The 14,585-nt window shown below is 33.6% G+C and overlaps 1 protein-coding gene across 1 annotated transcript in view; it reads right to left on the reverse strand.

Annotated features, from left to right (window-relative positions):
• Window positions 1–12,621: 12,621 nt before the first annotated feature.
• The window catches only part of LOC148904601 (collagen alpha-2(I) chain-like), a 2,138-nt gene continuing 174 nt past the window's right edge, over window positions 12,622–14,585 (reverse strand). The window contains exons 2-3 of the mRNA XM_089025023.1: window positions 13,761–13,982; window positions 12,622–12,929 (exon numbers count right to left, since the gene is read on the reverse strand). Of these exons, the coding sequence (XP_088881149.1) occupies window positions 12,789–12,929; window positions 13,761–13,982 (363 nt within the window). The 3' untranslated portion in view covers window positions 12,622–12,788. The remainder of the gene's footprint in view (window positions 12,930–13,760; window positions 13,983–14,585) is intronic.

Below are 14,585 nucleotides of genomic sequence, written 5' to 3' on the forward strand. Positions count from 1 at the left end.
CAAAATTTGCCCAAAAATGGTTAAAAATGACCTATTTTGCATCCTTAATAAATAATGCATAGTTTTTCAAAAGGTGTGAAAATGACCCAAAATCGACCAAAACCATGCGCTATAGTCCATGCTTTTTGCCCAAAAATGGTCAAAAATGACCTATTTTGCATCTTTCATAAAGAATGCATATTTTTCAAAAGGTGTGAAAATGACCCATAATCGATCAAAACCATGGTCTATAGTTCATGCTTTTTGCCCAAAAATGGTCAAAAATGAGCTATTTTGCATTCTTCATAAATAATGCATATATTTTTAAAAGGTGTAAAAATGACCCGAAATCGACCAAAACCATGGGCTATAGTCCATGCTTTTTGCCCAAAAATGGTCAAAAATGACCTATTTTGCATGTTTCATAAAGAATGCATATTTTGCAAATGGTGTGAAAATGACCCAAAATCGATCAAAACCATGCGCTATAGTCTATGCTTTTTGCCCAAAAATGGTCAAAAATGAGCTATTTTGCATCCTTCATAAATAATGCATACATTTTTAAAAGTTGTGAAAATGACCCAAAATCGAGCAAAACCATGCGCTATAGTCTATGTTTTTTGCCCAAAAATGATCAAAAATGACCTATTTTGCATGCTTCATAAATAATGCATAGTTTTTCAAAAGGTGTGAAAATGACCCAAAATGGACAAAAACCATGGGCTATAGTTCATGCTTTTTGTCCAAAAATGACGTATCTTGCATCCTTCATAAATAATGGATATTTTTTGAAAAGGTTTGAAAATGACTCGAAATCGACCAAAACCACGGGCTATAGTCCATGCTTTTTGCCCAAAAATGGTCAAAAATGACCTATTTTGCATCTGTCATAAATAATGCATATTTTTTCAAAAGGTGTGAAAATGACCCAAAATGGACCAAAACCATGGGCTATAGTCCATGCTTTTTGCCAAAAAATGACCTATTTTGCACCTATAATAAATAATGCATATATTTTTAAAAGGTGTGAAAATGACCCAAAATCGATCAAAACCATGCGCTATAGTCCATGCTTTTTGCCCAAAAATGGTCAAAAATGACCTATTTTGCATCTTTCATAAATAATGCATATTTTTTCAAAAGGTGTGAAAATGACCCAAAATGGACCAAAACCATGGGCTATAGTCCATGCTTTTTGCCCAAAAATGACCTATTTTGCCTCCTCCATAAATAATGCATATTTTATCGAAAGGTGTGAAAATGACCCACAATCGAGCAAAACCATGCGCTATAGTCCATGCTTTTTGCCCAAAAATGGTCAAAAATGACCTATTTTGCCTCCTTCATAAATAATGCGTATTTTTTCAAAAGGTGTGAAAATGACCCAAAATCGAGCAAAACCATAGTTTAGTTTAGTTTAGTTTAGTTTAGTTTATTTACATTATTAGCGTCTATATATCTGTTACAAATATTTAAGACTTAATGCTAATAATTATTAATACATTACAATCACACAAATATAAATTTACAATACATTTACAATATTTCATAAGTTATATCAAATTATTAGAAAAAGAAGAAAATGTAATATGTGTAGATGAGGAATACTTAGGCACATCTTAATATAACGGTGGTTCTATTCTTTATATTAACTAGATATTCATTCAAATACTGTTATTTCTTTTGCTGAAACAATCATATATATATTTTGCTACTATTTTTTGTATTGATTTCTTTGGATTTATAATAAAAGCAAATTTTTCTTTGTTTTTTAACCAATTTTCTATTCGTAATTGTGTTATATTTTCAATCTTATCAACAAGATATTTTCTTTCATTATAGTAATTTGGGCATGTTAGTAGGAAGTGTAATTCACTCTCTACTTCAATTTGGCATATCTGACACACTCTTTCTTCTGGTTTGGTATATGGTCTTGTATATCTACCTATTTCAATTTGTAAACAATGATCACTTATTCTTAGTTTGGTCAGACTTATTCTGTGTTTAATATTAGTTACCTCTCTTAAGTATTCCTCTCGCTTATAATCTATTTTAAATGTTCTATATGTTCTTAATTTATTTTTCTGTGAATCTTTTCTTCCCGAATCGTTATGTATGTCTGCAAGCCAAATTTGAAATTCTTGATCTTCAATTCTTTGTCTAATGCTTTTCATCAGCTTAGTTAATTGGTAGTCAGTCATTCTCTCACTTGTATTTTGCTGCCATAAATAGCTTAGACCTAACTTATCAAGGGCTAATTTTATTTTCTCTGTCCATCTCGAATTGTTCGAACTCTGTAAGAAACTATCAGCTATTGTCTGATCTGAGAGTTTTGATTTATCAGTATCAGCACGATTCATGTATTTTATCCAAAATTTGATTGCCCTTAATTTTGCGTAAACTCTTATTGGGAAGAGCCCTAATTCTGCTCGGCATGCGTTATTAGACGCTTTTTTACTTACTCCTAAAAGCATTTTACCAAATTTTATTTGCACTTTTTCTAGTGGATCTATATTTAAATTTTTCTTTGTTTCCACACCCCAGACGTCGCTACCATATAACAAGATTGGCTTGATTAAGCTATTGAAAAGTCGTATTGTGAGATCTATATCTGTTCTGAAGTGATCGCCCATATCCTTACGGAGCTTAAACAAGGCTTTGAGAGCTATTTTCTTAAGTTCTTCTTGAGCGATGGAAAACGTACCTATAGAGGAGAATAACAAACCAAGATATTTATATGTTTTCACGTTTTCAAGTCTTTTGCTATTGAAGTAGAATTTATACTTATTCATCCGTTTGCCATTATTATTGAAGACGATAATTTTTGATTTATCAAGATTTACAGCTGTTTGCGAAATATTACAGAAGTGTTTCAATTTCTTTAATTGGTGTTGAAGCCCTTTTTGCGTTGTTGATAGCAGAACTAGATCGTCTGCATAAAGAAGACATTTAACTAATGAGTTATTAACTTCAGTAAGATCTGACTCTTCGTCGTCAAATACTTCTGGTAGATCATGCAAAAATATGTTAAATAAGGTAGGGGATAACATACAACCTTGTTTTACCCCAGTGTAGCATTTAAAGGTATGCGTTATTTTATCTTCTACTTTCACAGCTGATTCATCATTTGTATACATAGAAACAAGGACCGAGAAGAAACTTCCTTTTACCCCAACTTTACTTATTTTTTCGAATAGAATTTTTCTTGAAATGGAGTCAAATGCTTTTTTGAAATCTACGAAGCACGAGAACAGTAATCTACTTCCTTTTTTTCTGGTTTTGACATATTAATCGATCATTGATTTGAGGACTAATATGTTATCATAGGCTATAGTCCATGCTTTTTGCCCATAAATGTCCTATTTTGCATCCTTCATAAATAATGCATATTTTTTCAAAAGGTGTGAAAATGACTCGAAATCGACCAAAGACATGTGCTATAGTCCATGCTTTTTGCCCAAAAATGGTCAAAAATAACCTATTTTGCATCTTTCATAAATAATGCATATTTTTTCAAAAGGTGTGAAAATGACCCAAAATCGATCTAAACCATGGGCTACAGTCCATTCTTTTTGCCCAAAAATGACCTATTTTGCATCCTTCATAAAAAATGCATATTTTATCGAAAGGTGTGAAAATGACCCACAATCGATCAAAACCACGGGCTATAGTCCATGCTTTTTGCCCAAAAGTGACCTATTTTGCATCCTCCATAAATAATGCGTATTTTTTCAAAAGGTGTGAAAATGACCCAAAATCGAGCAAAACCATGCGCTATAGTCCATGGTTTTTGCCCAAAATTGGTTAAAAATGACCTATTTTGCATCGTTCATAAATAATGCATATTTTTAAAAGTTGTGAAAATGACCCAAAATCGAGCAAAACCATCCGCTATAGTCTATGCTTTTTGCCCAAAAATGGTCAAAAATGACCTATTTTGCATCCTTCATAAATAATGCATAGTTTTTCAAAAGGCGTGAAAATGACCCATAATCGATCAAAACCATGGGCTATAGTTCATGCTTTTTGTCCAAAAATGACATATCTTGCATCCTTCAAAAATAGTGGATATTTTTTGAAAAGGTTTGAAAATGACTCGAAATCGACCAAAACCACGGGCTATAGTCCATGCTTTTTGCCCAAAAATGGTCAAAAATGACCTATTTTGCATCTTTCATAAATAATGCATATTTTTTCAAAAGGTGTGAAAATGACCCTAAATTTGCCCAAAAATGGTTAAAAATGACCTATTTTGCATCCTTCATAAATAATGCGTATTTTTTCAAAAGGTGTGAAAATGACCCCAAATCGAGCAAAACCATAGGCTATAGTCCATGCTTTTTGCCCATAAATGTCCTATTTTGAATCCTTCATAAATAATGCATATTTTTTCAAAAGGTGTGAAAATGACTCGAAATCGACCAAAGACATGTGCTATAGTCCATGCTTTTTGCCCAAAAATGATCAAAAATGACCTATTTTGCATCCTTCATAAATAATGCAAATTTTTTCAAAAGGTGTGAAAATGACCCAAAATCGATCAAAACCATGGGCTATAGTCCATGCTTTTTGCCCAAAAATAGTCAAAAATGACCTATTTTGCATCTTTCATAAATAATGCATATTTTTTCAAAAGGTGTGAAAATAACCCAAAATTTGCCCAAAAATGGTTAAAAATGACCTATTTTGCATTTGTCATAAAGAATGCATATTTTTGAAAAGGTTTGAAAATGACCCAAAATCGACCAAAATCATGCGCTATAGTCCATGCTTTTTGCCCAAAAAGGGTCAAAAATGACTTATTTTGCATCTTTCATAAATAATGCATAGTTTTTCAAAAAATGTGAAAATGACTCAAAATCGATCTAAACCATGGGCTACAGTCCATGCTTTTTGCCCAAAAATGCCCTATTTTGCATCCTTCATAAATAATGCATATTTTATCGAAAGGTGTGAAAATGACCCAAAATCGATCAAAACCACGGGCTATAGTCCATGCTTTTTGCCCAAAAGTGACCTATTTTGCCTCCTCCATAAATAATGCGTATTTGTTCAAAAGGTGTGAAAATGACCCAAATTCGAGCGAAACCATGCGCTTTAGTCCATGCTTTTTGCCCAAAAATGTGGTATTTTTAAAAGGTGTAAAAATGACCCAATATCGGCCAAACCATGGGCTATAGTTCATGCTTTTTGCCCAAAAATGGTCAAAAATGACCTATTTTGCATCTGTCATAAATAATGCATATTTTTTCAAAAGGTGTGAAAATGACCCAAAATTTGCCCTAAAATGGTTAAAAATGACCTATTTTGCATTCTTCATAAATAATGCATATTTGTTCAAAAGGTTTGAAAATGACGCAAAATCGACAAAAAACATATGCTATAATCCATGCTTTTTGCCATAAAATGACCTATTTTACATTCTTCATAAATAATCCATATTTTTTAAAAATGTGTGAAAATGACCCAAAATCGATCAAAACCATGGGCTATAGTGAATGCTTTTCGCCAAAAATGTCCTATTTTGCATCCTTCATAAGTAATGCGTATTTTTTCAAAAGGTTTGAAAATGACCCAAAATCGATCAAAACCATGGGCTATAGTCCATGCTTTTTGCCCAAAAATGGTCAAAAATGAACTATTTTGCATCCTTCATAAATAATGGATATTTTTCAAAAGGTGTGAAAATGACCCAAAATCGATCAAAACCATGGGCTATAGTCCATGCTTTTCGCCCAAAAATGGTCAAAAATGACCTATTTTGCATCCTTCATAAATAATGCATAGTTTTTCAAAAGGTGTGAAAATGACGCATAATCGACAAAAACCATGCGCTATAGTTCATGCTTTTTGTCCAAAAATGACGTATCTTGCATTCTTCATAAATAATGGATATTTTTTGAAAAGGTTTGAAAATGACTCGAAATCGACCAAAACCACGGGCTATAGTCCATGCTTTTTGCCCAAAAATGGTCAAAAATGACCTATTTTGCATTCTTCATAAATAATGCATATTTTTTCAAAGGGTGTGGAAATGACCCAAAATTTGCCCAAAAATGGTCAAAAATGACCTATTTTGCATCTTTCATAAATAATGCCTATTTTTTCAAAAGGTGTGAAATTGATCCAAAATTTGCCCAAAAATGGTTAAAAATGACCTATTTTGCATCCTTCATAAATAATGCGTATTTTTTCAAAAGGTGTGAAAATGACCCAAAATCGAGCAAAACCATAGGCTATAGTCCATGCTTTTTGCCCATAAATGTCCTATTTTGCATCCTTTATAAATAATGCATATTTTTTCAAAAGGTGTGAAAATGACTCGAAATCGACCAAAGACATGTGCTATAGTCCATGCTTTTTGCTCAAAAATGGTCAAAAATGACCTATTTTGCATCCTTCATAAATAATGGATATTTTATCAAAAGGTGTGAAAATGACCCAAAATCGATCAAAACCATGCGCTATAGTCCATGCTTTTTGCTCAAAAATGGTTAAAAATGACCAATTTTCATGTGTCATAAAGAATGCATATTTTTCAAAAGGTGTGAAAATGACCCAAAATCGATCAAAACCATGGGCTATAGTCCATGCTTTTTGCCCAAAAATGGTCAAAAATGAGCTATTTTGCATACTTCATAAAGAATGCATATATTTTTAAAAGGTGTGAAAATGACCCAAAATCGAGAAAAACCATGCGTTATAGTCTATGCTTTTTTCCCAAAAATGGTCAAAAATGACCTAATTTGCATCCTTCATAAATAATGCGTATTTTTTCAAAAGGTTTGAAAATGACCCAAAATCGATCAAAACCATGGGCTATAATCTATGCTTTTTGCCCAAAAATAGTCAAAAATGACCTATTTTGTATCCTTCATAAATAATGCATATTTTTTGAAAAGGTTTGAAAGTGACCCAAAATCGATCAAAACCATGCGCTATAGTCCATGCTTGTTGCCCAAAAATGGTCAAAAATGACCTATTTTGCATACTTCATAAATAGTGAATAGTTTTTCAAAAGGTGTGAAAATGACCCATAATCGACTAAAACCATGGGCTATAGTTCAGGCTTTTTGTCCAAAAATGACGTATCTTGCATCCTTCATAAATAATGGATATTTTTTGAAAAGGTATAAAATGACCCGAAATCGACCAAAAGCACGGGCTATAGTCCATGCTTTTTGCCCAAAAATGGTCAAAAATGACCTATTTTGCATTTTTCATAAATAATGCTTATTTTATCAAAAGTTGTGAAAATTACCCAAAATGGACCAAAACCATGGGCTATAGTCCATGCTTTTTGCCCAAAAATGGTCAAAAATGACGTATTTTGCATCCTTCATAAATAATGGATATTTTTTGAAAAGGTGTGAAAGTGACCCAAAATCGATCAAAACCATGCGCTATAGTCCATGCTTTTTGCCCAAAAATGGTTAAAGATGACCTATTTTGCATCTGGCATAAAGAATGCATATTTTTCAAAAGGTGTGAAAATGACCCAAAATCGATCAAAACCATGGTCTATAGTCCATGCTTTTTGCCCATAAATGTCCTATTTTGCATCCTTTATAAATAATGCATATTTTTTCAGAAGGTGTGAAAATGACTCGAAATCGACCAAAACCACTGGCTATAGTCCATGCTTTTTGCCCAAAAATGGTCAAAAATGACATATTTTGCATCTTTCATAAATAATGCATATTTTTTCAAAAGGTGTGAAAATGATCCAAAATTTGCCAAAAAATGGTTAAAAATGACCTATTTTGAATCCTTCATAAATAATGCGTATTTTTTCAAAAGGTGTGAAAATGACCCAAAATCGAGCAAAACCATAGGGTATAGTCCATGCTTTTTGCCCATAAATGTCCTATTTTGCATCCTTTATAAAGAATGCCTATTTTTTCAAAAGGTGTGAAAATGACTCGAAATCGATCAAAACCATGCGCTATAGTCCATGCTTTTTGTCCAAAAATGACGTATTTTGCATCCTTCATAAATAATGGATATTTTTTGAAAAGGTGTGAAAATGACCCAAAATCGATCAAAACCATGCGCTATAGTCCATGCTTTTTGTCCAAAAATGACGTATTTTGCATCCTTCATAAATAATGGATATTTTTTGAAAAGGTGTGAAAATGACCCAAAATCGATCAAAACCATGCGCTATAGTCCATGCTTTTTGCCCAAAAATGGTCAAAAATGAGCTATTTTGCATCTGGCATAAAGAATGCATATTTTTCAAAACGTGTGAAAATGACCCAAAATCGATCAAAACCATGGGCTATAGTCCATGCTTTTTGCCCAAAAATGGTCAAAAATGACCTATTTTGCATCCTTCATAAATAATGCATATATTTTTAAAAGGTGTGAAAATGATCCAAAATCGAGCAAAACCATGCGCTATAGTCCATGCATTTTGCCCAAAAATGGTCAAAAATGACCTATTTTGCATCCTTCATAAATAATGCGTATTTTTTCAAAAGGTTTGAAAATGACCACAAATCGATCAAAACCATGCGCTATAGTCTATGCTTTTTGCCCAAAAATGGTCAAAAATGACCTATTTTGCATCCTTCATAAATAATGGATATTTTTTGAAAAGGTGTGAAAGTGACCCAAAATCGATCAAAACCATGCGCTATAGTCCATGCTTTTTGCCCAGAAATGGTCAAAAATGAGCTATTTTGCATCCTTCATAAATAATGCATATATTATTAAAAGGTGTGAAAATGACCCAAAATCGAGCAAAACCATGAGCTATAGTCCATGCTTTTTGCCCAAAAATGGTCAAAAATGAGCTATTTTGTATCCTTCATAAATAATGGATATTTTTTCAAAAGGTTTGAAAATGACCCAAAATCGATCAAAAACATATGCTATAATCCATGCTTTTTGCCATAAAATGACCTATTTTACATCCTTCATAAATAATCCATATTTTTTTAAAAGGTATGAAAATGACCCAAAATCGATCAAAACCATGCGCTATAGTCCATGCTTTTTGCTCAAAAATGGTTAAAAATGACCTATTTTGCATCCTTCATAAATAATGCATATATTTTTAAAAGGTGTGAAAATGATCCAAAATCGAGCAAAACCATGCGCTATAGTCCATGCATTTTGCCCAAAAATGGTCAAAAATGAACTATTTTGCATCCTTCATAAATAATGCGTATTTTTTCAAAAGGTTTGAAAATGACCACAAATCGATCAAAACCATGCGCTATAGTCTATGCTTTTTGCCCAAAAATGGTCAAAAATGACCTATTTTGCATCCTTCATAAATAATGCATATTTTTTGAAAAGGTGTGAAAGTGACCCAAAATCGATCAAAACCATGCGCTATAGTCCATGCTTTTTTCCCAGAAATGGTCAAAAATGAGCTATTTTGCATCCTTCATAAATAATGCATATATTTTTAAAAGGTGTGAAAATGACCCAAAATCGAGCAAAACCATGAGCTATAGTCCATGCATTTTGCCCAAAAATGGTCAAAAATGACCTATTTTGCATCCTTCATAAGTAATGCGTATTTTTTCAAAAGGTTTGAAAATAACTCGAGATCGATCAAAACCATGGGCTATAGTCTATGCTTTTTGCCCAAAAATGGTCAAAAATGACCTATTTTGCATCCTTCATAAATAATGGATATTTTTTGAAAAGGTGTGAAAGTGACCCAAAATCGATCAAAACCATGCGCTATAGTCCATGCTTTTTGCCCAAAAATGGTTAAAGATGACCTATTTTGCATCTGGCATAAAGAATGCATATTTTTCAAAAGGTGTGAAAATGACCCAAAATCGATCAAAACCATGGTCTATAGTCCATGCTTTTTGCCCATAAATGTCCTATTTTGCATCCTTTATAAATAATGCATATTTTTTCAGAAGGTGTGAAAATGACTCGAAATCGACCAAAACCACGGGCTATAGTCCATGCTTTTTGCCCAAAAATGGTCAAAAATGACATATTTTGCATCTTTCATAAATAATGCATATTTTTCAAAAGGTGTGAAAATGATCCAAAATTTGCCAAAAAATGGTTAAAAATGACCTATTTTGAATCCTTCATAAATAATGCGTATTTTTTCAAAAGGTGTGAAAATGACCCAAAATCGATCAAAACCATGCGCTATAGTCCATGCTTTTTGCCCAAAAATGGTCAAAAATGAGCTATTTTGCATCCTTCATAAATAATGCATACATTTTTAAAAGTTGTGAAAATGACCCAAAATCGAGCAAAACCATGCGCTAGAGTCTATGCTTTTTGCCCAAAAATGATGAAAAATGACCTATTTTGCATCCTTCATAAATAATGGATATTTTTTGAAAAGGTGTGAAAGTGACCCAATATCGGCCAAACCATGGGCTATAGTTCATGCTTTTTGCCCAAAAATGGTTAAAAATGAGCTATTTTGCATCCTTCATAAATAATGCATACATTTTTAAAAGTTGTGAAAATGACCCAAAATCGAGCAAAACCATAGGGTATAGTCCATGCTTTTTGCCCATAAATGTCCTATTTTGCATCCTTTATAAAGAATGCCTATTTTTTCAAAAGGTGTGAAAATGACTCGAAATCGATCAAAACCATGCGCTATAGTCCATGCTTTTTGTCCAAAAATGACCTATTTTGCATCCTTCATAAATAATGGATATTTTTTGAAAAGGTGTGAAAATGACCCAAAATCGATCAAAACCATGGTCTATAGTTCATGTTTTTCGCCAAAAATGACCTATTTTGCATCCTTCATAAATGATGGATATTTTTTGAAAAGGTGTGAAAATGACTCGAAATCGAGCAAAACCATGGGCTATAGTCCATGCATTTTGCCCAAAAATGGTCAAAAATGACGTATTTTGCATCCTTCATAAATAATGCATATTTTTCAAAAGGTGTGAAAATGACCCAAAATCGACCAAAACCATGGGCTATAGTCCATGCTTTTTGCTCAAAAATGACCTATGTTGCACCCTTCATATATAATGCATATTTTATCGAAAGGTTTGAAAATGACCCAAAATCGATCAAAACCATGCGCTATAGTCCATGTTTTTCGCCAAAAATGACCTATTTTGCATCCTTCATAAATAATGGATATTTTTTGAAAAGGTGTGAAAATGACTCGAAATCGAGCAAAACCATGGGCTATAGTCCATGCATTTTGCCCAAAAATGGTCAAAAATGACCTATTTTGCATCCTTCATAAATAATGCATATTTTTTCAAAAGGTTTGAAAATGACCCAAAATCGATCAAAACCACGGGCTATAGTCCATGCTTTTTGTCCAAAAATGGTGAAAAATGACCTATTTTGCACCCTTCATAAATAATGGATATTTTTTTAAAAGGTTTGAAAATGACCCAAAATCGACCAAAACCATGCGCTATAGTCCATGCATTTTGCCCAAAAATGGTCAAAAATGACCTATTTTGCATCCTTCATAAATAATGCATATATTTTTAAAAGGTGTGAAAATGACCCAAAATCGATCAAAACCATGCGCTATAGTCCATGCTTTTTGCCCAAAAATGGTCAAAAATGACCTATTTTGCATCCTTCATAAATAATGCGTATTTTTTCAAAAGGTTTGAAAATGACCCAAAATCGATCAAAACCATGCGCTATAGTCCATGTCCTTCGCCAAAAATGACCTATTTAGCATCCTTCATAAATAATGGATATTTTTTGAAAAGGTGTGAAAATGACTCGAAATCGAGCAAAACCATGCGCTATAGTCCATGTTTTTCGGCAAAAATGACCTATTTTGCATGCTTCATAAATAATGGATATTTTTTGAAAAGGTGTGAAAATGACCCAAAATCGACCAAAACCATGGGCTATAGTCCATGCATTTTGCCCAAAAATGGTCAAAAATGACCTATTTTGCATCCTTCATAAATAATGCGTATTTTTTCAAAAGGTTTGAAAATGACCCAAAATCGATCAAAACCACGGGCTATAGTCCATGCTTTTTGCCCAAAAATGACGTATTTTGCATCCTTCATAAATAATGCATATTTTTTCGAAAAGGTGTGAAAATGACCCAAAATCGAACAAAACCATGCGCTATAGTCCATGCATTTTGCCTCAAAATGGCCAAAAATGAGCGTTGCGTCTATGAAGGGAATTGATTTTATACATTAAAAAACTGAGGTTTGAAAAACGCATAAAATAGTTTAAAAATAATTAAAAGTTATTCTCTTTATAGAATTTTTTTACCTCGTTATGAAAGCTAGACTAATTGGGAAAGAGTTGAAATCTCGTTGGAAACGCGAAGCGTGAGTCTTGTGGAGGGATACAATATCATATCAAGTACCAAGATGAATTGTTTCTTAAACTACATCCCTTTATTTATACACAAATAGTACTGTTTGCCTCAACTCAAAAATTTCATTCTAATTTATACGAGGCATGATTGATTTAATAATGAGAATAGCGCAATGATTATTATTATTCACCTATAAAAAGTTTTAAAGATTTATTGAAGTGTAATATACCTTTGACTAGCAAATTTTCCTCTTCAATAACCTATCAACGTAATTTTCCGCCAAAATCGTGGCGCGCGCGGCACAAAAATGGCGGGAAATGAAGACATAGGTAAAAGGAAGCTGATTGGCTACAGAACATTGAATACGACCATTGTACACTTTGATACAGGTCCGTTTATTATTACATCTCACAAAGAAGGGGTTCACTTCGAGAATCTATTTGTATAACGCAAAAAACAAAAGCGAGAAAATTATGAAATAAATTCTTTGTTATTGTGGTTTTGTACTGTGATGTTTTAATCTCTGTGTGTCTATAAGCTAACTAAAGCAAATGGGCCCTACTTCGAACCCAAATTCTACTGCTTCGTCGACTCCTCCAGGAGCAAAGTCCACTATTGGCATTTGGTTCAAGTCTTCTGTTTCTATCTGGAATATTGCTTTTCCATCCTTCTCCTTTGACTGTACGAAAGATAAGATAAAATACAGATGATAAGAGAGCAATTGGAGGTGATATTAGAGTATGATAAATGGGCAAAGTGGGGAAGGAGGGAAGAGGGGTCTACATAAGAAAGCAGGTATGAAATATCTTTGTGTGTTTGTTGTGGGGGGAGGTGCAGGGTACGAGCGAAGAGGAGGGTAGTGATATACAGTCAATTCAAAAAACGTTGTCGTCGATCGGCTCAAGCCTACGCGACTGGACCGAAAGAAATATGGGTAAAAATCACTGAAGCGGTTAAATATTTGTTCTGAATTAATTGTTCCCGCTAGTAATAAGATAATAATACATCAAATGCATGTCTTCGGGTTTAGGGAAAGAAAAACAAAGTAGTTATGATTCAGTTCACAATTTCGAAGATATGAAGGCATTAAAAAACGTCTCCTTCAACACTTCCCGTTCGCCTACGAAGGTTCGTGCTGTAAACCAGGCATAACTAGTCAGATAAAATTATGGAGTCAACTCGGCTTCAATGATTGCTACCCAGAGTTCCTTTCAGTCCAGTCGCGTAGGCTTGAGTTGGTCGACGACAACATTTTTTGAATTGACTGTCGAAACATTTCAAAGGAAAGTAAAGACATTTTCCAGACTTTTCTTTTTCTTTTTCTTCTCTTATTCGAACTTTTTTCTCTTTTGTCCTAAATTACTCCTAGGACTATAAAAGATTGCGGTATTTTGTTTTAGGACCTTCTCTTCGGCAGCCCCCTTTGATATTCGCCATCTTTGGCGAGCTCTGCCACCATTTTGCTTGATTCATAGCTAACTCTTTACTCACTATAGTGTGCCCAACTTACCTGACATCCATCGTAAAGAACTTTGAGGTTAAATCGATTCTTTTGGTATCCAAACACGTCATCGTTGTCGCCTTGCAGTCTAATGGCTTTTTCGAAGGAATTCGCAATCTTGTCGTACCAGGCGATCGAGTTGCTACAGTAATATGTGAAGTTCTGTACGGCTTTTTCGCTCAGCAGACGAAGGAAATTCAGTTGAGTTTTCCCAACATTCTTATATGAAATCTATAAAAGGAAACCATTATTATAACATGATTTAGGTTTATGTTGAAGTCTAAGCGAACAAAATATCAGCAAAGGAAGGAATGTCTTTTGAAGATGACTTCCGGTGATGATGGTGATAATGATGATGATGTTCATGATGATGATGATGACTGTGATGGTGGTGATGATGATGATGATGGTGATGATGGTGGTGATGATGATGATGATGGTGATGATGGTGGTGATGATGATGATGGTGATGATGTTGGTGATGATGATGATGGTGATGATGATGATGATGGTGGTGATGATGATGATGGTGATGATGGTGGTGATGATGATGATGGAGATGATGATGATGATGATGGTGATAATGCTGATGATGATGCTGACGATGATGACTGTGATGATGGTGACGATGATGCTACTACTGATGATGTTGATGGTGACTGTTATGATAAATGGATGATGGTGATGATAATAGTGATGATTATGGTGATGATGGTGTTGATAATGATGATGGTGATGATGATGATGATGGTGGTGATGATGATGGTGATGATGGTGGTGATGATGATGATGGTGATGACTGTGATGGTGGTGATGATGGTGGTGATGATGTGT

Source organism: Actinia tenebrosa, unplaced genomic scaffold (assembly GCF_029948245.1).
Source record: "Actinia tenebrosa isolate PJP-AT-01 unplaced genomic scaffold, QUT_ActTen_1.0 PGA_scaffold9__36_contigs__length_13948895, whole genome shotgun sequence".
NCBI classification, from domain to species: Eukaryota; Metazoa; Cnidaria; class Anthozoa; order Actiniaria; family Actiniidae; genus Actinia; species Actinia tenebrosa.